Source organism: Manis javanica, chromosome 4 (genome assembly GCF_040802235.1).
Source record: "Manis javanica isolate MJ-LG chromosome 4, MJ_LKY, whole genome shotgun sequence".
NCBI lineage: Eukaryota > Metazoa > Chordata > Mammalia > Pholidota > Manidae > Manis > Manis javanica.
In genome coordinates, this window is record NC_133159.1 from 175951726 (window position 1) to 175973254 (window position 21529).

Genomic DNA, 21529 nt, shown 5'->3' on the forward strand with positions numbered 1-21529 from the left:
AGGAAAAGCGCTATTTGAGTGCTAAATATTAGTCAGGCAAAATAGAACACGCTTCAGAAGCCAAAGAATCTATGAAATGTGTCCACCTAATAATGTTCCCATAGTCTGGGACATGCAGACATTCACTATGCCACCCCCACAGAGCCCTGCTCAGGAGGGTATTTTTGTATTCCTTATTTTATTTAAGACCCGTGATGCTAAAGAGCTCCTGACAATTATTATTATTGAACACTTTGCTCTTCATCGTTTTACAACATATTTTTTGCATTTTTCTGTATTAAAATGTGGTGCATTTGAATAGCCTGAGTGCCGTTGCCACATGCTGACAGGTGTGGTTCATTCCCAACATTTTAATGAACCAGCTAAGGCCCAGGACCAGAAAGGGGGCAGCAATGCCAGAACCTGCCTATTTTCAGTCCCCAGACAACTCCTCTCAATTAGGCTAGAAGACTTTTAAGTGTCCCCTAACCAACCAATTACAAGGAAAAGAAAAAAAAAAGACTCTAATAGGCACAACCACAGGCCAAGACATTAAATTCACAAGAATAACTGTGTGGTCATTCTTTCATCTTTAGAGAGCTTACCGACAAAAAGTCAAAATTACGAACAGCGTCTCAGAAACCTCCCTAACACACTAATTTGGAGACCTAGTTACAAAGAAACGCTGAGAATGTCTCCCAGGAGCGACGTGTGACCCTTGGTCAAATTCAAGTTTACTAAGTCTGACTGTCAATATCAGTGACAGAAGGAGCATCTCTTTCAAGGAGGACTCGGGAAATCAGAAGATACGGACAAAGAAGAAGTGGCTGTCACAGGAGCCTTGAAACTGTTCATGTAAGTCCTCTTTGCCTCCCTGGAGTGAGGCTATTCCCAGGAACTGCAGTGCCAGGAAAATCTTGGAGCTGGGAGTTGAATACACATGGCCAGTCTTACAGAAGAACAGGCAGCTGTCTTCCGAGAAGGGACTTCACCCCACACTGGTTAAGAAGAATAGTGCCCTGCCCCAGCCCCACACATACACCCAGAAATACAGTCCTCCCAAGGCCAACCAGTAGGAAAATTCATCTGTCAGGTTCACTCAAGTAGAGAAATTGTCCCCAGTTAAAACACAGGCACACGAGTTGGAGTAAAACATTGTCGATTGTTGACACCTCCATGTTCATCAGTGCATCCAATCGTTTCTCACCTAAGAGAGGAGGTCTATCAGGGAAAGCAGGGGAGAAGAACAATTCCAAGTACAAGATTAAAAGAGGACAGACACTACAATACCTTGAGGAGGGAGAAGGGCAGCAGAGGACATCGGAACTTCAACAGGGTTCCCAACAGGTGAGCCCTACAGGGGTTAATCTGGGGGCCAGGCACTTGGGAACCTTGAGTTAGAAAAGGCAAAGTCTTTCTCCCAAAATCAGTTCTACTTCCACAGGAGAATGCTTCGCAGCAAGTCAGCAGCATAATTAATAAAGAATTCAAAATTTTAGACTAAGATACAAGCAAATACATGTTGCTAATCACGATGGTAGTTTGTCCAAACCTAGAACCCACTGAACCCCAGGTCTGCACCAGTTACACTTTGCAAAACATGATTTCTAATCCACTAGCCTCTCTAGGTAGAATAAGTATTCTCAGGTGAGTTCTCCTATTATAAAGATTAGGACGTTAAGGAAAAACATGTTTCTAGGTAGAGTTTCTCAGAGCATATGCTTGTCTGACTGAAACACCCATTCGCTTTTCTCCCCAACAAGCTTTGCAAAGATTTACAGAAAATAAATAGGTGACATTTCACAACTAAATCATTTCCCAAATTAAATCCACCTCTTTGTCTACTGGAAAATAATGCCTGCTCCTTCCTGTTCCTTTCACAGACACACAAAATTACAGACAATTTTCCACGGATCAATGAAAAGAATGCTCACCCTTGGAGAGTCTCAATGCCCTCCCTCAGAACAAAGGGCTCACTGAAAGGCGGCTGTGCACAATTAGTCAAAGAAGGAATTGCTTCACTTGTTACCACCCTCCTTTAGCCTCAAGAGAGGGCTAGTGAGGAAAAAACCAAAAGGCAGCTGAGTAAGGGAGATGAGGAAGAGAAACCCAGCTTTGGAAATGCACACCAGGGTCACGGAACTCTGGAGGGGATGCATGTTAGAAGCCCCAAAACACACACTTTTTTTGCATAAAATTTCAAGAGGTTCATGAACCGTCTGGCACCCATTCATGGACCCCAGAACTCCTGGCCTAAATTTCTGGAACTTACTCCACAACATACTTGCCCACAGAGATGTATGTATTAAAATGCTCTCTACCACATTCTTCATAGAAGCAAAAAATTGTAAACAACCCAAGGACCATCAAGAGGGGATTAATTAGGTAAGATCATGACCACGACGAATGGGAAGAATGAACAAGTGCCCCAGGAAACCAAGGCCAAAATGTGTCCTTAGATGAAAAACACCAAGTCCAGAACCGGTCACGTATGACTGTAGAAACACAGAATTCCTGAAAGGATACACAAGAAACTAGAAAAGTGTTTGTGCCTGAGATGAAGGCCTGGGTCATAAAGGATTTGGAAGAAAAATTACTTCTAAATCTTTAATCCAGGTTACTACGTTCTTAATTAAAAGAAAGCTAGTTGGAGACAGATAAATTGTTGAAGAGAAAAAAGAGACAGAGAGGATGATCATTTCAAAAGAACTTCTCCTCTAGCTGAATCCCAAAATATCCTCAGCCTTGAGAATAGTTGATACTGTAAAACATTTGGCACTAAGACATAAATAGGAAAGTATCTCATAAATTCTTTTCGCAGCTCGGGCTGCTGCTCAGAGCAGCTGAACCTTCTCTCCACAGTGTGGCTTTCCAGGCTTTTCCCCTTGCTGGACCAATTATGGGACATTATAGCAGCAGCGCCAATATTATGTTTAAAGGCCATGTTATTCACTAAATACCCATTAAACCAATCTCCTTGTTCCATTTACAGTGAGCTTAAGGGCAATCCAGATGGTACAAATAACGCATATTCAGGTCTGATATGCATGAGGCCAGCCATCAAATAGCCATTATCAGCTTTAGATTCGTCAACTGCCTGACACCCGCAGGTGTGTCCAGGTGAGAAGAATAGCAACCTTTCCAGAGACAGCTGGGCTCTCAGTCTCTGCACACCATCTCCATGCTCCCCCAAGGGCTGCGTCTGCCTTTGCATCTGATCAGTTAGCAACACCGACAGAGGGTTGCTTGGTAGCCCGGTAACAAGCTGTGCCTAGGTGTTCCCGTGCAGAGGACAGGACTGCATCTCCCTCCCACTCAGCCCACTCAGCGCTTCCCCCTGGGTTGGCCAAGAAGATCCAGCAGCCCCAGGAGGCTCCCCTGCAAAGCTAACGCCCACTGGCCCTGCATCTCCAGGGCCCCGTTGGAAAAAGTCTACCAAAGGGGTCCCCCTGTTTACCTTTTTTGACCGACAGGCACTAAACTATCCCCCTGTGACCTTGAAGATTTTAAAAAATGGGATAGACTAAAGCCTGGCCAACTTTTTCAATCTAGACAAGCACAGAATCAGGACTGTTAAAGTCTTCAAGGGGACACCCAGGGACACTGGCCCAGTATAGCTGGTGAGAACCGACAGACAGCTTTCAGTCCCTGTGGTCCCATGACATGGCATGAAAAATGACAACCATCCTGGCCACCAGCCAGTTCCTGACTCTCCACTAAACGGAGAACAGCACATGATACTGAAGTCATTCTGATGAGCGTGTCAGAGACAAGAGAGACTGGAGGCAGGGGGCAAACTTTTTTCATGCCAACCCTCTATTACTTGAGCTCATGTTAGATGAATTTTTATTTCCTGATTATATCCCATGTAGGAAGTTGTGGGAGGTGGTGAGGATTAACCCAAGTGGAGAAGATATCTGAGTTCTCCATGAATAATTCATGCAGGACATAATCTGAACACAGATAATTGAGAACTGGCTGTGCCATCACTGTCACTTTAATACACTGATGTTCCCCAGGGTCTAGAGACCATCCCAGCCTACATGTGGTGGGAATATCAAATTACAATGCCAGCTCAGGAATGTGAAGGGACTGTCTTCCCTGAAATCACTAACCAGTCACCAATCTGTTTCTCCCAATTCACTCAAGAGAGCGTTGTGTCGCAGGGAGGAGGCCCCCCAGTCTCAACATCACCGGCACAGTGCTGGTTCCTAAGCCCACAGCCCCGAGAAGAAGTGGGGAGGGCAGGGAACAAACGATTCCCAGTATGGGTCTTAAGTAAATTCAAAGGGAAAGAAAGGCAGACACCTCTCCCCATGCCAAGCGGCCCGTAAATTGGCCAAATGCCCTAAGTGAACGATGCCTGGGCAAGGAGGGGGGTCTTATGTGGAAATCGGAACGCAACATAATCCTTCCAATACACCTCCCACTCCTCCAGGGGCAAAAGCCCCACCTGCCCCTCCTCAGAGACTTAGCGACTGCTATCTGACTCTTCTGAAGGGACGCACTCCCTCCAGGTTCAGAGAAAAGGCATGACCTTGCTGTCATTGTTTTGAGGTTTTCTGGCTTCAAACTGAACCAGTGAGAGAAACATCCACAGTTTCCTAGATGAATCAAAAAGATGAAAGGCACATACATGGAAAGGAATATTCGGGGTCCATCGGAGAGGAGGAGGCAGAGGGACACACGCCCATACACTCTAACCCAAATCAGAGGGTCCTTGCCCACCTGTCCAAGTTGGAAAGACAGACAAAAGGCACTGTTACCTGCTGCGCAAGAGGTAGGTACTGTGGAGAGCAAATAAGAGAAGGCGGCCTGGGGCCAGCTTCCAGGTCAGTCATGTGCCAAAGTGGGGTAGGTAATTTGCAGAGACAGGACAGAGCACCTGGCATTTCCCTCGGTATCCCTCCGACCACCAGGCCCCAGTCTGTCCTGTCTCACTCAGCCCTGGGTCTGCGGCAGGGAGCTTGCCTGAAAGAAGCCCAGCTCTACCTATCCGGATGGAAAGTTCACTCTCAGGGAAGAGCAGCCTGGGACCCTCAGCATCAGACTTCTTCATCAACGCAGGGTCGAAATTGAGTGCCAGGGCCGTCTGGGGGTCTTCTGCACCCTGAAACAAGAAGCAGTGGCGTCACTGTAACACCTCTACTACCTTCAGTGCCCCGACCCCTGCTGCTCACAGCTGCCCAGGCCACTTGCCAATCTCTACCAAGAGCACCACCGTTGGGCCAGTTCTGGGCCAGATCCAACAGTCAGGCCAGGCTGGGTCACTAGGAAGACGGCAAGCTTTCTGGTTGCAGAGCTTCTAGGGTGACAAAAATGGGACCTGGGGAGTTGGCACTGATCCCAAAAATGGGAAAAACACATTCAAGGAGAGATGAGGCCCGCGCATCAGCACCTGGCGCTATGCTCCATCACCTCAGGACAAAGGGCACAGCGGACTCCTTCCTGAACTGAGAAAAGCACCTGTATGGCAGGAGCGCCCCCAGGGCAGCCTCGGTATGGGAACCAAGATCAACGCTTTTAGGAATTCGTCACCTTCACATTTCTCACAAGATCAGAAGGGGAGGATATTCAAACCACAGCACCTCAAAGGAAGGAAACTGAGTCTCAGAGGACACGTATTTGGACTGCAGTCCAGAGGGCCTTCCAACAACACATCACCCCTCTGCTTTGTCTGGAACTAGTTACTACAACTGCTTCTGCATTAACTAAGCAAAGCGTTTATTTTGATCCCCATGTTTAGTGAACACACATTTACTGACTGCCAACTCTCTGGATACTAGGTGAGCAAGACAAAGCCCCAGCACTGATGGAGCTGAAGTTCCGGGTAAGAGCGAAGAAGTGACTCCAGGATGGGGCCGTGAGCTTCCCTCCCAAAGGCGTCAGTCAGTGGGAACCCTCAACCCTGACGACACCTTACAAATGCCCAGGACCCCAAGGGGAGTAAGGAAGTCCGGAGACCCCACCAACACAAACACCTAGAAGCTAAGGGAAGGTGAGCAGAATCATCTTGATAAGAAAAAGCATGTATTTTTTTAAAACCAGGCCAAAACAGTCCCAAACAAACAAAAGTTTTCATTTAAAATGTGTGTAATATAGGAGAGAAGACTATGGTCCGATCTCTGAAATGCATCTATTCATAAGGAAATACTAAAACTCTCTTCTTGGGTAGGTTTCTTTCATGAAGGAATCCCACAAAAGTTATGCCTGCTGTGTTTTTATACACACACACACACACACACACACACACACACACACACACACACCTTATATTCTTATTGATCAGGGATCAGAAAAAGAATCTAATGGGTCAGATATTTTATTTCATTATTTCTTTCCAACAAATTGTTGAAAATGAAAACATAAACTTTTCTTCTCACATCTTCACATTTGTCCAGTACGTCAATACTGTCCCAATCACTCGCTTGCAACGTCATCTGTAATGCTCTGTAATAAGATGCGCACACCTCATTTAACTTCGTTTTAAAGAGAGGTCAGCCCTCGTGGCTCTGTTCAAGTCACCTTGTGTAAGTTCTCAGGCCCCCTGCAGAATCCCAGGGGCTGTAGGACGTCACCTGCTCTGTCACTGGGAGAAACACAGAAAGGCCACCTGTCACACTGCATCACAGTCAAGGCTGACACTCCAGATGGATAGAGTCCCGGAGACAGAAGGGACTTCGAGAAGGCCAGTCTCTCCCCCTGAGAAGCCCCTTCTCACCATATCCCCGAGTGACAGCTGGTATCTGTGCCATGTGCCATGAGCCCCAGAGTCGTAGCTTTGTTTGTTTATGTACTTTAATTATTTCTAAGTCCGCATCTCATGCTGACATCTGAGGAATCATTGCAGCAATAAAGACATGTTTTGCTACAAGAGTGTGTCAGCTGCTTTTCCTCTCTTTGTCTCCCTTCTTTTTATAATGTGAGTGATGCATAACTGGGGGAAGGATCAGGAAAAGAACCACTTCATTAGAGCAGAAATGCAGCAGCATTAATATGCTCAAAGATGCTTATTTGACTGGAGCCCATTTAGTACAGCACAGCTTGGAGAAACCCTGGTTTTACTGAGAATGATGATTTTCAACAGGGGTGATTCTGTCCCCGCAGCCTCAGCCCCAGGGACCTTTGGCAATGGGCATTTTTGTATGTGGGGTTTGGGGGGAAGGGTGCTGGCATCTGGTGGGTAGAAGCTAGGGAAGCTCCTAAACATCCTCTGGGGCACAGACAAGCCCCGCAACAAAGAATGATCTGGCCAAATGTCAACAGTGCCAAGGCTGGGAAACCTGCTTTAGAAAGATTTAGGATGATTAGGCCCCAAAGCTCCCTGCGTTACTGGTAATTCTGAGACTTACAGACCCTCTTGTGCTATAAAGATAAACATTTTGCTACTTTCCCTTGGAAGCCTACTGGCCTTCATGTATTCGGCAAATTCTTGTTTAGCATCAACTGTCTACCAGAACTATTTTAGGCTCTGGAGATACACAATAGCCAAGCCCCTGGTCCTCATCAATCATGCATTCTCCTTCCAGAGACAATCAACTCTCAATACTGAGTGAAACAGAGTGCCAGGTAGTGATAATGTTAAGAAGAAAAATAAGCCACAGTTCTCACAGCCGTCCTAGTTTGACAGTAACACGCACTGGGTTCTAGCCCTGTGCCAGGCATGGGTCTAGCATTTTTTGTGTGCTAGCTCTTTACGAAATGGAAAGATGGGATGCTCCTTCAAATGAGATGCTCAGGGAGGCCTTTCTGCAAGGGTAGTGTCGAATGAAGACTTGAAAATGAGGGGAAAAGCCACGCTAATTTCTTAGGACAATGTTTCAGGCAAGAAACAGCAGGGCATGCCTCCCCCTTCCCCACGATATCCTGTGACCATTTTATCAATCTTTTCATTTTATCCCTCTATATTCTGCTGGGTGTATTGCGTTATTTCAGTGCAGGGGGGTGGGGGTACTGAGGAAATACCTCCCAGCTTCACTTAGAAGCTGCCCTTTTAAAAGCCAGACAAGGCCGAGCATGCCTGCCCGAACCCACCCCTCCTATAGCTCGAGCCCAGAGTGGGCCTTCAGAAGGAGAGGTGCCAAGGAGAGCTTCCCCTAAGCCCCGTGCCTGGCACCATTGTCCACATGTCCCTGAGCCCAGCACCTGCTGGCCTCCCAGGGCTCCCTTCCAAATCCCTTCTGGGGTTCCCGACACCCCCACCCAACACTTTCAACTGCTGATGAAAACAGAGAAACCTGTCCCTTGAAATTTCAAAGAACAGCCCCTGTGGGAGATGCCAACCCCGCTTTGATGGCTTTACCATAATGTCCAGGAAGGTGAGAGAAAAATCAGGAGGCTCCTACTTGGCCAAAGGGGCTCTCATCCTGCAGGGCTACAGCACCCCTGGCTCCACGGGGCCCCGTCTGTCCCCCGAGGGCAAGCACAGAGATGGCAGTGAGGAGGCACTGCCTCAAATAAACACGGCCTTGGCCGGGGTGGGAGTGACCTCGAGCCCGGGGAGAAATCCCTGCTCTCCATCGCCTCTGGCTTTGCTGACGACAGCACACCCCTCTTTCCTTGACGTTATCGCTCTTACATTTCGGGGGCCTCTTAAAAAAATCTCTGCAAGCTTTGCATTCACACTACTTCACTCCTTGCAGCCCTGTGAGGACGGCGAGGTGAGAGCTTGAGCTCTCAGGGCAAACATTTGACTAAGGCAAGCTGTTCCCAACTCTCCACCTCAGCCCTGAGAGCCTGGCAGCTGCCCCCCAGCAGGACCCCGAGTCGCTCTTCTCGCTCTGGCAGCTTCAGCCGGGCTCCTGGGGCTTTGGAGAGTTGAGGGCTGCTGTGTCACCTTACAGCTACTACATGTCAAGGTGCCCAATGTCCAGACTCCCTCCCAGGCTCTCAGACTCCCTTTCCTCCTGTCTCTTCCCCTCCCTGAGGTCCTTTCCCCACCCTGTTCCCCCATCCCTGCCGATGCCTCCAAACCCAGCTCAGTGCAAAGCGGTGGGGAGGCAGGGGGACTGCTGGGAGGCACCTGGCAACCCACCCATCCAGGACCACGGAACTTGAGATCCCTGTCTTCCTATGACAGTATTATTATTATTATTATTATTATTATTATTATTATTATTATTATTAATGGTTTGGGGCAAGTCCCTGGCTCAGAATAAACAGAGCAATTTCTGCCCACTCTAGAAAGGCCTGCAAAGAGGCAGGAGCTGGAGAACAATTGGCATTTTCCAGAAGGAAAGAGAGAGAGAGGAGAAAAAGAGAAAGGAGGAGGGAATAAAATGAGGGGGGATGGGCAGGGGGGAGGGAAAGCGGCCCTGAGATACACCTCCCTTGGAAACAAAAAGGCGTTGGAAAATAACCTGTGCATTTCCTTCAAGAAATAAAATCCAGGTACTGTTTCCCAGGGTTTGCTGCCCCAGGCACGTAGCGGACAGCTGCTGGTTACTGATGTTTCTAGAGCCCCAAAGAAGCAAGTCAGAAAAGGAAAAGCCTAGAATGTAACCGACAGGATGCAGTACCTCCAGATGAAGTTGCTAATGGCAAAGGAAAGCCCCCCATGCAAAGCACACTGGGTAAATGCCATCCAGCACCAAAGCTCCCCCTGTAGCCCCCCAAACTCCCTGCAAGCAACTTGATGCGCTGCTCTGAGCCCCAAGAGTAGCCTCACCTGTCTCTGGTTCTTCCCCCATTGGGATGTGTCATCACTACTAACAAGTGTCAGGAGAAGGTGAGCAGCCGGACCTCTGACCCTGGGCATGCCTCCTGTGGTGCTGACTCGGGCTGGGGGAGCCCTGGTCACTCTGCGCCTCCCTGGCCCCACAGGGCAGTCTCTCATTGGGTTTGTCAGCGGGTCAAAACTCCCTGATAAAGGGCAGAGGGAAAGGTCAGAGGATTGATTGCTTCCCCCTTCCAGCTACAGATAAAAGTGAGGCTGGCGTTCAGGGCGCACGGATGCTGGGGAGGGGACTTGGAGGCCTGTGTGAGCTTTGCCTCCTCCCCGACCCCGGCCTCTGCCTCCTGCCATCCCCACTTACCCAAACACACAGGTGATGTCAAATAACAGATGCTGGTTTTATTACTGAGAAATTGTTATAATAACGACACTCATAATGCAATCTTAAATTATTCCACATAATGAAAAAAAAATTAAATGTCACCCCTGATCGCCAGCCAGAATATGGATGATGCTTACATAATAGATGACCTTCTCTCCTGGGGAGCCCAGCAACAGCCTGCTGCCCAGGGCCAGGCTGGCTCAGGGCGACAAGCAGCTGGCCTCAAAGCAAACAGGGACACAGAGCAACACAGACACTGAGACAGAGGGTGCAATCCTGCCTCGGGCTCTGTCAGGCAGAAAGAACACTACCGTCTTCCGAGCCTCGCTCGGTTTGCTTACATGTTCGGGGATCATGGGTCACAGCCAGGAGGCCTAAAGACAGGGAGAATGATGAGCCAAAGAACTTGACCCCCACTGGTTTCTGAAGCATGATCTACCTTGCCTGAGTGCACTAGGATTGTGCCTCTGACCCAGCTTCAGTCCCTTCTCCCTAGTGCAACAGTACGACACCCAATAGGTGGCCAGTGAGGCAGGTTCTCAGGCTTCTAACTGTTCCACACCTGATGCTTTTAAAATGCTGACTGAAGAAGCCTGAGCTCCCTCATCCAGAAGCCTTCCTGGATAAACCCACCTAGCCTGGAGCACACATGCCTCCCTCTCTGTGCTCCCCTGAAATCCCACATGTGCTTCCACCAACACCCTTAGCAAACTGCACAGTGACTTCCGGTTTCCTTGACCGTGTCGAAAGCGTGAGATCCTTAAAGCCAGAGCTTTAAGTGTCTTCCGGCTCTACTGCCTGGGCCCAGCATAGTGTCAGTGTCCATCACTTGGTTCACGTGCCAGGATGAAGGGCACTACAAAATCTCCAAACTGAGAGAGGAAATGTGTAACAGAGAAAACAAAGACAGGCGGCCACCAAATGTCCAGGCCTTGAGAAAGAAGGGTGAGTGCAGAGAGGAAAAGAGAAGGCTTCCAAGTGTTAAAGACATACATACTAGCTAATGGCAAAAAAGCATGATTTTCCACCCACCCCCCTGCATCTGTCCTCTTACTGATCATGTAATGTCCTCCATATCAGCTCTGAGCCACAGAGGGAGGGGTAGCTACCTACAGTGGCCCCACCACCAAAGGCTCCATCTCCACTCCCCTCCCTGGCAGAAACACTCAAGAGTGACGTAACCCGGCTCCCTCCCCTTAGGTAAGACCCTCCCACCCTGAGGCCCCTGTCCCCTCCAAGCCCACACCTTCCAGCTTCCTCCACGACCTTACTCTGAAGCTTCACAATAGGGGAAGTTAATTACAGACTTCTAGCTATGTCTAAGCCCTGGAAATTTGCTATTGCTCAAATTCTTTTTAGGGACAATACCTTCTCCTATTTGTAATGCCACATTATGATTCCTAATCAAGTTGATTTCAATATGTAAGACAGATTTTAAAGCACCATGGCAGCTCTACAAAGATGCAGCTCTAGGAGAGCCTACACAGCAAGTCCTGCAAGTGTTCCCAGCAGGCAGACCTACGCCAGGGCTCCCAAGAGGGAGGCCCTCCCCGAGCGTGGGGGACAGGGCCATGGGGCTTGGCACAGTTTTCCAGATCACTGTGCTTTTTCTTGTAACTTGAGATAATAACTTTTCCTTGAAACAATAAGACAAATCTGAAGGAATGCAAGTACCTACAGATGAGGCATTTTCTTTCTAATCCCTGGTGATCGTCCATCCCTCTTAACCTACTCCTAGACCCAGGAGAATTCTACTTAGAGAATCTAGACCTAGAATTCATTAAAATACACCCATTTAATCCATTCTGAGCCTCTTCTGGCTCTTCAACAGTTTGAGATCCCCCACCTGGTCGCTCTCAGGCAACCTTTTCTGAACTGTTATCCTTTCAGAGGGTATCAGGCCCTCCAGAATTCTGTTGAAAGACAAAGTCTCTCTTCCCAGAAAAAAAATGAATGTGTATCATGCATTTGTTGCTAGGTAAGAAAACACCCGAAGGCTTAGTGGCTTAAAAACCAGCCAGTTATTACTGCTCTTAAGCCTACAGTCTGCTGGGCACAGCTGCTGATCTGCCTAGGATTGGCTAGTATTGCCTGGTCTCACTGTGCACCTGTGGTCAGCTCACAGCTCACCCGGGGGCTGGATGGTCGAGCACCTGCATCTGTCAGCCAGCAGGATGTTGGCCCCAGTTGGCCAACTGTTGACTAGGAGACCTGGATTCTTCTCTCCAGGTGGCCTCTCATCCTCCAGCAGGCTAGCTGAGCCCATTCATATGGGAAACTCAGGGTTTCAGAGGCAGTAAGAGAAGTCAAGTGCTGTTCAAGTCTCTGCTTGCATCACATCTCCTAGCATCCAATCGGCCACAGCAACTCAGTGGCCATCCAGACTGAAGGGGTGGATGAACCCACTGTACCTCTTGTTAGGAGGGTCTAGTGTTACCGTGTCAGAATATGGACAAGCACTTTTTGCAGCCTACCCACAGCACAGACACACAGAAATACAAAACACTGTGTGCAACGTCAGGAAGCCCATGAAGTCCAGGCAGCCCTCCATGGATCTAGGCTACAAACAACTGCTCTAGATTAAACCCACAAACCAAATCTCCTTGCCTAGAACAGCGCTTCTCCAATGGGAACCCCACGACATATTCACAGAGGTCTGAAAGAGGTCAATAAAAATTTTTTAGTTTTGTATTTTCATTTAAATGGTAATTGAAAGAAAAAAATAATACCAAGAATCTGAATCACTCGGTGACCCCTTTATAGCCAAATGCCAGTGCGGAATTCCAGTCCCTTTGCTGGCGATGGTGTTTACGATGAGCTGGTAGCAAGCACCACATCTTTAACTGAGGGCAGACTCACTAGACAGATGACTGCGAGAGCCAAGCTCAGGCCACACCACTTCATGGAGCCCGGTGTGGAGGGGGGAGGCTTCCAAGCAGTTCCAGAACAGCGGCGGTAGAGCTGACTCCATCCACCAGCCCTTGAGGCACAGACTTGCGAGAACCAAAGCTTGGCGATCAGTTCCACTGGCACTTGCAACTGGCGGCTTATTTTTAGCAAAACACCATTGGCCACATCCCGAGAATGTTGGTTTTGGTTTTATCAATTCTGTTCTTTTGATGTGAACTGAAGAAGTTTCTGGTTTCATGACTGCTGAGCCAAAAGCAGAAGGCTTAACACACTTAACTTTATGCTTGTGCATATTTGTGCTTATAAACGTGTATTCAACAGTACTGTAAAAATAGCTCAAATCAGCACCGAGAATGTGTGAGTTTTATTTCCTTTAAAATGAATACGTATTATCAGTCAAGTAGGAAAATCACCAGCCTACCACGTCAAACAACAGGTTCTCCTCCATGCGTGCCTCCCTGTCAACAACTGTCATTCAAAATACAGCCACCTCAGCAGATCAATGTGTCTCATCCTACCCAACTGAAAAGTTCTGGATAAGATTCGACCCTTTCTTCTTCAAACAAATGTATTGGTGGTGATTTGGAGGAAAAATAAATAAATAAATACAGCCATCTCTGCTTTCACACTGCATACTAACACCGAGAACTTAACAATCCATAGTGACCTAATAATGGTTGTTTTTCTATGCTCAAAATAATAGCTTGGTCATTATGACCTGTTTAGGTCACTACTGTCTGCGCCTGCTGTAGTCAAAGTAACATGCCGACTGAGACACCATGCACACCTCTGTGTGCGGACAAAAGTCTCCCTACTGATTCCTTTTGTCCTGAGCTGCAGTTTCCCAGAGCTCTTAGTTCCGTGAGATACTCCGAGAGAAAGGATTCCATGGACAAAAACGGAAAGTTTGGGATAGTCCATACATAAGCAGATAAAGACTGAAATTGCACAGCAAAGATCTGGTTTTGTTTAATCCTTCAATTTCCCATACCGATTTGGCCACATATAAAACCTATTAATATTCATCAGATAAAGCTTTAGGGAACAGTGCTCCAAGCAATTCACTGCTGTGCCCAATGCTCAGATTATTCAGCAAAATATTTCTCCTTCCCCTGGAACATGATCACATTTTATCCAGAAAAATGAAAAGGGTGGGTGGAGTACCTTGGCCTCAAATCCCTATCACTTGCATAAACAAAGGTCTGTTTATCACCCTTAAAGATGAGTCAGTGGAATATATCATCTGTATGTATGTGCTTCCCCCCTTGTGATCACACTAGGGAGAGAACAGGGAAACCAAGCAGGTAATTATTCTATAAAACGCAGCCTTTTTTGTTTTTTTAAGCCACAATAAAATAATAATAATAAAATCCAGCCCTTCTATTATCAGTGCTGGAAAAGAGATCTTTATCACAGCACAGCTGAGGCAAGAAAAGGCTAAAGTCTGGCTTGTCACTAATCTTTACAGCTTTGACAACTGTAGAACGATTTTTCTTGACTCCACAAAAAAAAAAAAGAGCAAAGGAGCCATCCCTAAACAGTCACGCCCCACAGCACCGGCTGGCTGCTCAAGAGGCCTCCTCCCACAGGCTTCTGGGCAGGAACAGAGCACCGGAACCATGCAACCCCAGATCCAGGGTGAGCACAGGCAGAGGACATGGCCGGGCTGGAAAGAAGTATCCTTGGTATTGACCCCAATGTCACAGCAAACAAGCGTGCACAAACCCGCTTGTCTACACCGCGCTCAGCTTCTAATGTGCCTTTTCTTGTATCAGCCCACTGATCCTCAATATCTTTTTGCGGTGTAGATTGACAGGTGACATCATTCCTCCTGTTATGGGCCAGACTATTCCCCCCACAAAAAATCAAATATTGAACTCCCAACCCCGGCACTTCAGAGTGGGACTCTACCTGAGGACAAGAGCTTTTAAGAGGTAAAATTCAATTCAAATTAAGTCTTATGGTGGGATATGACTGGCATATGACTGGTGTTCCTAAAAGAAGTGGGCATTTGGACACAGACATGCACGGAGAAAAGACAATGTGAAGACACAGGGACAGGATGGCCGTCTGCAAACCAAGAGTGAGGCCAAGAACAGACCCTTTTGCCAGCACTCTGCCAGTACCTTGGTCTTGGGCTTCTGCCTTCCAGAACTGGGAGGCGATGAATTTCTTTTGCTTAAGCCACCCAGTCTGTGGTACTTTGGTACAGCAGCCCTAGCAGATGAATATACACCCCATTTTCCCTTTGAGGAAACTGAGTCATACAAGCTAATGACGAACTTAACATGACCCTATTAACCAGAGGCACAAGCAGGATTTGCACCCAGAACTCCTGACTCCCATCTTATTCTTCCCACAGCCACGCAACCAGGAATGGACTAAGGCAATGTATCTTCAAGAAGTAACCCCATTAATATCAAGGGGTATGTGCGGGAATGTGCACACACCAGGTGCAAGTTGTGCGTGCACTATATTCAGCAGAGAGATCTGTCTGAGCACGGTGTTCACACAGAGGAGATCAGTATCCTGTCTCTCTGGTCCTAGTAGAATCCCAGAGATACGGAATCATGAACCTCAACTTCTTCTCCACCTACATACTATGGCCCATGAAAAGTCACTTCACAGGGGCAGGTAGATGGAAACTTAAAGCAGGATTCTATGGGGCAATGACCCATCCGAAAATCCAGGGCTCCAGGCTTTAAGACAAAAACTGAGAAATGTGACTACTTTTGTTAACAGTGGCCTAAAATGAAAGGTAAGACAGAGAGAGAGTGGTCATTCAAAGGGACCGAGGTACCCTCAAGCGCCATGCTGGAGGCACTGAACCTTCCGATACATTCAGGGAATCAATGTCGAGGGAACTGGGGAGACAAGCACAAACTCCAACAGAGCAGGAGAAAAAGATCTGCAGCAGGCTTGAAATGTCAACACAGGTTCAGTTTGTCCCCTAAACCATTTGTCTCTTACACCATTTCAGGCAAAGCATGACTTTGCCCATAGGCCATCGGGGGGGTGAGGCTTGGAAGGACAGGGGGTGCTGGGACAGGATGTTTGTGGGCACTGAGGTGTGGGGACGCCTTCCCACGCTGTCACTGGCACTCACTCACCCTCACAGCAGCCCATGCTTCCACCAGTTCCTGAGCCTCCCGCCCTTGCTCACAGCCAGCAGCCCGCCATCCCCACGGGGCCTTGACCAACATGGTCTGAAAACAAACCGATTCTGAAAATAATCTTTCCACCTCCTGATAATTGCTGCCTCCAAAGCTGAGACACACAGCTTCCTAAAAGGAACTGTCGACCAGGGTACACAGTCCAAAGGAAGCTGGCTGGAAAAAGTGGAATCGGGGGCCAGTTAGTGACTCACAGGTAGGCAGGGAGGGGAGGGGGGCACACTTAGGGGAGGGTGGAAATCCCTGTGCACTTTTAGACTAAGGAAATAGCATGCAAATCGCATGCAAACCACTTCAAAAGAGAAGCTGTGGCTTTGAAGAACAGACTTTTTTTTTAATGGCTTTATCCAAGGCAAAACTCAGCTTGGAGCAGAATTAATTATTCAGCTAACGCTGGGCTTGATGAGGCCTTGGCAGCTGAAAGGCACCGAAGCAGCAGCTTGCTTCTAAGGAACGATCTTCTGCTTCCTGCCATGCGTATGTGGGCCTCTCTTTCCTAAGCCTAAGGTCCAAAGCAAACAACCGAGTCGAGACACACAGCATGACTGTAGGAGTTTCCACTGCCGACAACAAATCGCACAGACTCGGTGGCTGAAAGCAACACTCATTTCTTATCTCTCAGTTTCCACGGTTCAATAATCCAGGAATGGATTAAACCGGGCCCTTTGCTCAGGGTCTCAGCAGGCTGAAATTAAAATCACAGGGCTGTGAGCTCATCTGAGGCCCGGGGCTCTCCTCCAAGTGTCCTGCTTGTTGGCAGAACTCAGTTTCTTGTAGGCCAACGACTGAGGTCCCCCTTTTCCTGCTGGCCATCAGCTGGGGACTGCTCTCAGCTCCTAGAGGCCCCCCTCACACCCTTGCTTGCGCCCCCCACCACCACTGGCAGTTCACACCATGGTTGCTGGCTGCAAGGCCTGCAGGAGATGCTATCTCACTCCAAATCCCCCTGACTTCACTCAGGGCCCAGACCCTCTTTTAAGGGCTCGTCTGATTAGGTCAGGCCCACCCAGGATCATCTCCCTCTGGGTGAACTCAAAGTCAACTGACAGAGGACCTGAGCTGTAACCTCATGGGGGTGAAATCCCATCATAGGGGCTGGGGGGGAGACTAGATTCTATGGCGTACACACCAGGGCAAGCAACAATACAGGGTCACCTTGGGATCGCACCTACCACAATGTCACAGAACAAAGCATCTGACATCTTACCTGCAAGACCTCTGTCACCCTGAGATTCCTACAGTCTGTGTTTTCCCTTAGATGACTGAACTGGGAGCCACGTTATGGACAGGATGTAACGTTCTACTGATTCTCTGTAGCACAAACCTTCCATCAGAGCCTTAACCTCACAGACCAAATGCAGTGTCTTCCGAGCCACTGGTCAGTCATGGCAAGGTGCCATGTTCCAGACATCCTGCCACACGGCGGCTTCAGCTCAGCCACCACGGGGAAGCCAACTGACCCACTAGACAGAGGAAGTGTGGTGCCCCACAGCCCACTTTTAGGGGCCCCCCAAAATGTTTTGACTTCTCTTACAATCAGAAGAAAACAAATGAATAATAATGAATACATAATAATGAATCCAGCCTGGATTATAGTCATCCTTATACCAACCTAGCTATAAAATATAATTTTTTAATCTTGTTTTTGGTGGAGAAAGGGGCCCACAAAGACAAAAGCTCCTTATGGCCCAGGAAAGTCCACAGGTGGGCCTGGCGGTGCCGCCCCTATGAAGTACACATCGGCTTTCCTTGCACGGCCGGATCCACGGTGACTCCAGGGGACACCAGAGCCTGTGTCCTGACGATGCTGATCTTTGGACTAAGTGAACTGAGAACACTAAGCGACAAATCAGGATAGTTTCCAGGCCACTGCGGGACAGCGCTGATATGCTAATTAGTCAGATGGGAACAAATTAGCCCACAGTTATCAACACAGGGCTCATGAGGCCATGTTTGGTCCCTGGATGATTCGCTTTGTTTTGCTGGAGTCCACGGGTTCTGCTGGACTCCCACTTCCCACCAACCACCTCACAGCTGGGAGCGGATGGCCTCCAGGGGGATGCAAGGCTAGCAACGAAGCAATTAAAATCCTTCTCAAATGCCAGAAAGTGGGCATAAAACTATTGACTATTAACAACATCAACAGGATCATCATCTTGTTCAAAAGGAAAAAGACGAGGAAGAAAGTGAGCCTGTCACTGGGTGTTGAGAGGTGAGTATTGGGTGCTTGGGCACTGGGGTGGAACGGGGTGGGGAGACAGCAGCAAGAGTTAGGGGAAAGAAAGGATGGAAAGGCACCAAGGTGGGTACAGGTATAAGGGAGAGGGGCACAAGGTGGGTACAGGTGTAAGAGAGAGGGGCACCAAGGTGGGTACAGGTGTAAGGGAGAGGGGCATCAAGATAGGTACAGGTGTGAGGGAGAGGGGCACCAAGGTGGGTACAGGTGTAAGGGAGAGGGGCACCAAGGTGGGTACAGGTGTGAGGAAGAGGGAGAGACTTCACGGTGGGGAGGAAACCAGGATGGGCGACACCAGAGGGGCGGAGAGGCAGGGCTGCCCCACCACCCCAAGAGCTGTGAAACGGAACAGAGAGGAAGCTCCCTTAACAACCTCCTTCATCTCTGGCTCACAAGCACGGGGCTTCTCACCGGATAAGGCCCGTACCACACTCAACCTTCTATAAATCCACACATGTCCAGTTCCAGACAAAGACAGCAGCAGCCCTCACTGCTTGGAAAGGAGATTCCCACCAACCACGCCTCCCTTAAGTTTCCAAGCCGCTCACGTGCTGCATCTCAAGGAAAAAGCCCTGGGCTGCAGGGTGGGAGCTCACCACCCCCCGGATAGAGCGACAAGCCCACCAAGTGAGAAGCCCAGCAGAAGGCAGCAGCACAGCCCCTCCAGACCCACAAGGGCACCCAAAGGGCAGGGGCGGGAGTGGCCCCTCTAGTGGCATAGGGTAGAGGGCTGCCTTTTCTCCGGAACAGGTTCCAGCGGGCCCACACGAGGAAGAAGGCCCAGCTCTTCCGAGGATGGATTCCCTGCGCTTTGGGACTGAGAAAAGTGTGACGCCAGACAAGCTAGCCCGTGGGGATTACCTGTGGATAACAAATCCCTCCCTAGGACTTGGGAAGCAGGGGGAGTATCTGCAGGTAAAGAAAAAATACGTCGGACTGTTCCGAAGGGGAAATCACTTGCCGAAGTTCGTGAACTTGCTCCTTTTTACCACAGAGAACGCGCCCTGCTGAAACGACCACGCACATGGAAGCAGGCGTGGCTGTGTCCCTGGTACTTGGAAGACCCAGATGACACACACCCTATGGCAGAAGTCCTGGAATAGGCCTCCAGATCACAGTGCCGCCCAGAAAGGAAGCCACAGGGATGATGTGTCCTTAGGTATCTGAGAGAGACGGACTAACTTACGAGAAAAATCACAGGTGCCCCTTCCCATACTAGAAAGACCGTCCATCATGGAAAGCTTCAACTGCCAGAGGAAAGCAAGAACACACACTCTTCAGAGACAAAAGGTACTGATTGCTTTTCTCCATCATGTGCCCACAGGCGAACATCCCCCACTGTGCACCTTCAGAGCCGACACACGAGGCCAGCAAAGCAGCCTCGGATTAACTGGAGAGCCGCCTGGAGAGACAGTTACTGCCAGGATGGGCGGGATCAGAGAGGGGTGACCACTTGGCGGGCGAGCTGTGTGCTGACCTGCCCTGGGCCACACAGCTGAGGAGAGCGCTGTCCTCTGCAGGCCCCACGTGGGCAGCTACCACTGTTCCGACTCTCCTCCCTCCCTGCCCCTCCTCCCCCAGCATCACTGGGCATCTGAGGAGGAGGGAAAACCGCTGTGCTCCGCCCGCCCAGGGACCTGGAAAGTAGTGTTGGGATTTGGTAGCAAAAGCAAATGCCCACCTGGAAAATGATCTGTTGCCCAAGAAACCTCAGGAGCTATGGGGACCAGCAAGAAGAGAAGGTGTCCCTTACTGAACTTAGAGGCGCACCCAGGGCAGGGAAACAAGGGCACCCAAGGCTCAGCACGGCAAACAGTTTGGACCGAGTCTTTGCAAACTGCCTGCTTGATACCGTCTCCCTCCTCCCCCCACCATAATTTCTAAGACCCCAAAATTGTGTGGAGGGAAGTAGGTGAGGGTCTGAAGGGCTACTGGCTGCGCTGAGGACCCCAAGGAGGGAAATGACCACTGGGCTGCCAGAGCCCCCAGTCCCCCTGCCTATGTGCCACCTGCCTCTGCAGGAAAGTTAAGGGGTTCATGTGTTAACTGGAGCCCAAACATGAGACACACCAAACACACGCCCCAGTTACTGGGGAGAAGGAGACACTGACAATAGTGACTCCACGACCAAAGATGACAGATGTTGGTCTTACCTTTGATATTTTTTAAAAAATATTAAGCCCAGAGGACACAGTGAGGTGAGCTGTGTCCAGAATATCATGGCCTTTGGAGTAATCTCCCCACGCCTGGCATTCCAGCCACGAGGCAGAGCCCCTAAAATGGAACTGTCCTGCCAGAGTCTGGGGAATTGGTCCCCAGGGAGAAGAAGGCCAGTGGTGGAGGCACTGGCTCACTGCACTTGAGCCAGGATTTCCCAGTATCTGCGGGGCCACTCAGCTTTGGCTCAAATGATTTTTAGAAGCCCCCAAGCCATTTAGCCTTTTAGCCTTCATGCTTTCAAGAGTTCAAAGGCCAGCTTTTTAAAAATAAGCAGGAAAAATAATCACTAAATAATCGTAGGGTTACAGAAAAAATATCCCCAAGAAGGAATTAAATGTTTCCTTGGAACCACGAGTAGATCTCTGCTTCTGCTTCTCGTGGTCACAGCTTTCTCACCTTTCCATCTGCAATGCGGGGAAACAAGCTCAGTACAGGTGAGGAGCTACAGCGTTCAGGACCCAGCCACCCCACACTGATACAGGCGTTCCCCCTTCTGCCAGAAACAAAGGGAATTCTGAGCATGTGCGCTGCTGAATTGCCAGAGAGGCAGGAAGAGAAGCCCCTAATGAGAGAAAACACATAGCACCCCATCAGCTTAAAGTCTACATGAAAGATGGAGCTTTTGACATCTTGCTGAGGACAAACCACTGATGAGTATTAAGTCAGCTATAATATCCCAGGATTTGCCAGGAAGGCTCTCTCATTGGATGCCTATTAAAAAGGCAACCGGAGGATTAGCTAAAAGAACGGCAATCCAGGGAGGATCCTGAGTCAAAGGACCTGAGTCCTAGGGTCACAATGGGCATCTAACCTCCCCAGGGGGTGAGAGGCAGCCTCCCCACCAGAAGCAAAGCAGAGAACCAGTGGGAACTCCTGCCTCCTGGAAGGATGCCTGTAAGGTCACCACCTCACAGGCCGGTGCCGGCTCCCCGGTATTCCCTCCTTCACTGCACCTG

General features: G+C 49.1%; 1 protein-coding gene across 13 annotated transcripts in view; it reads right to left on the reverse strand.

Moving 5' to 3' along the window:
- The window catches only part of SLC39A11 (solute carrier family 39 member 11), a 369910-nt gene that overhangs the window by 207367 nt on the left and 141014 nt on the right, over positions 1-21529 (reverse strand). For 9 of the 13 annotated variants that reach the window (XM_073235864.1, XM_073235871.1, XM_036997237.2 and 6 more), the window contains one exon: positions 4951-5089. In XM_073235864.1, coding sequence (XP_073091965.1) covers positions 4951-5089 — 139 coding nt within the window. The remainder of the gene's footprint in view (positions 1-4950; positions 5090-21529) is intronic. The other 4 variants (XM_073235869.1, XM_036997239.2, XM_073235868.1 and 1 more) reach the window with 1 other exon arrangement.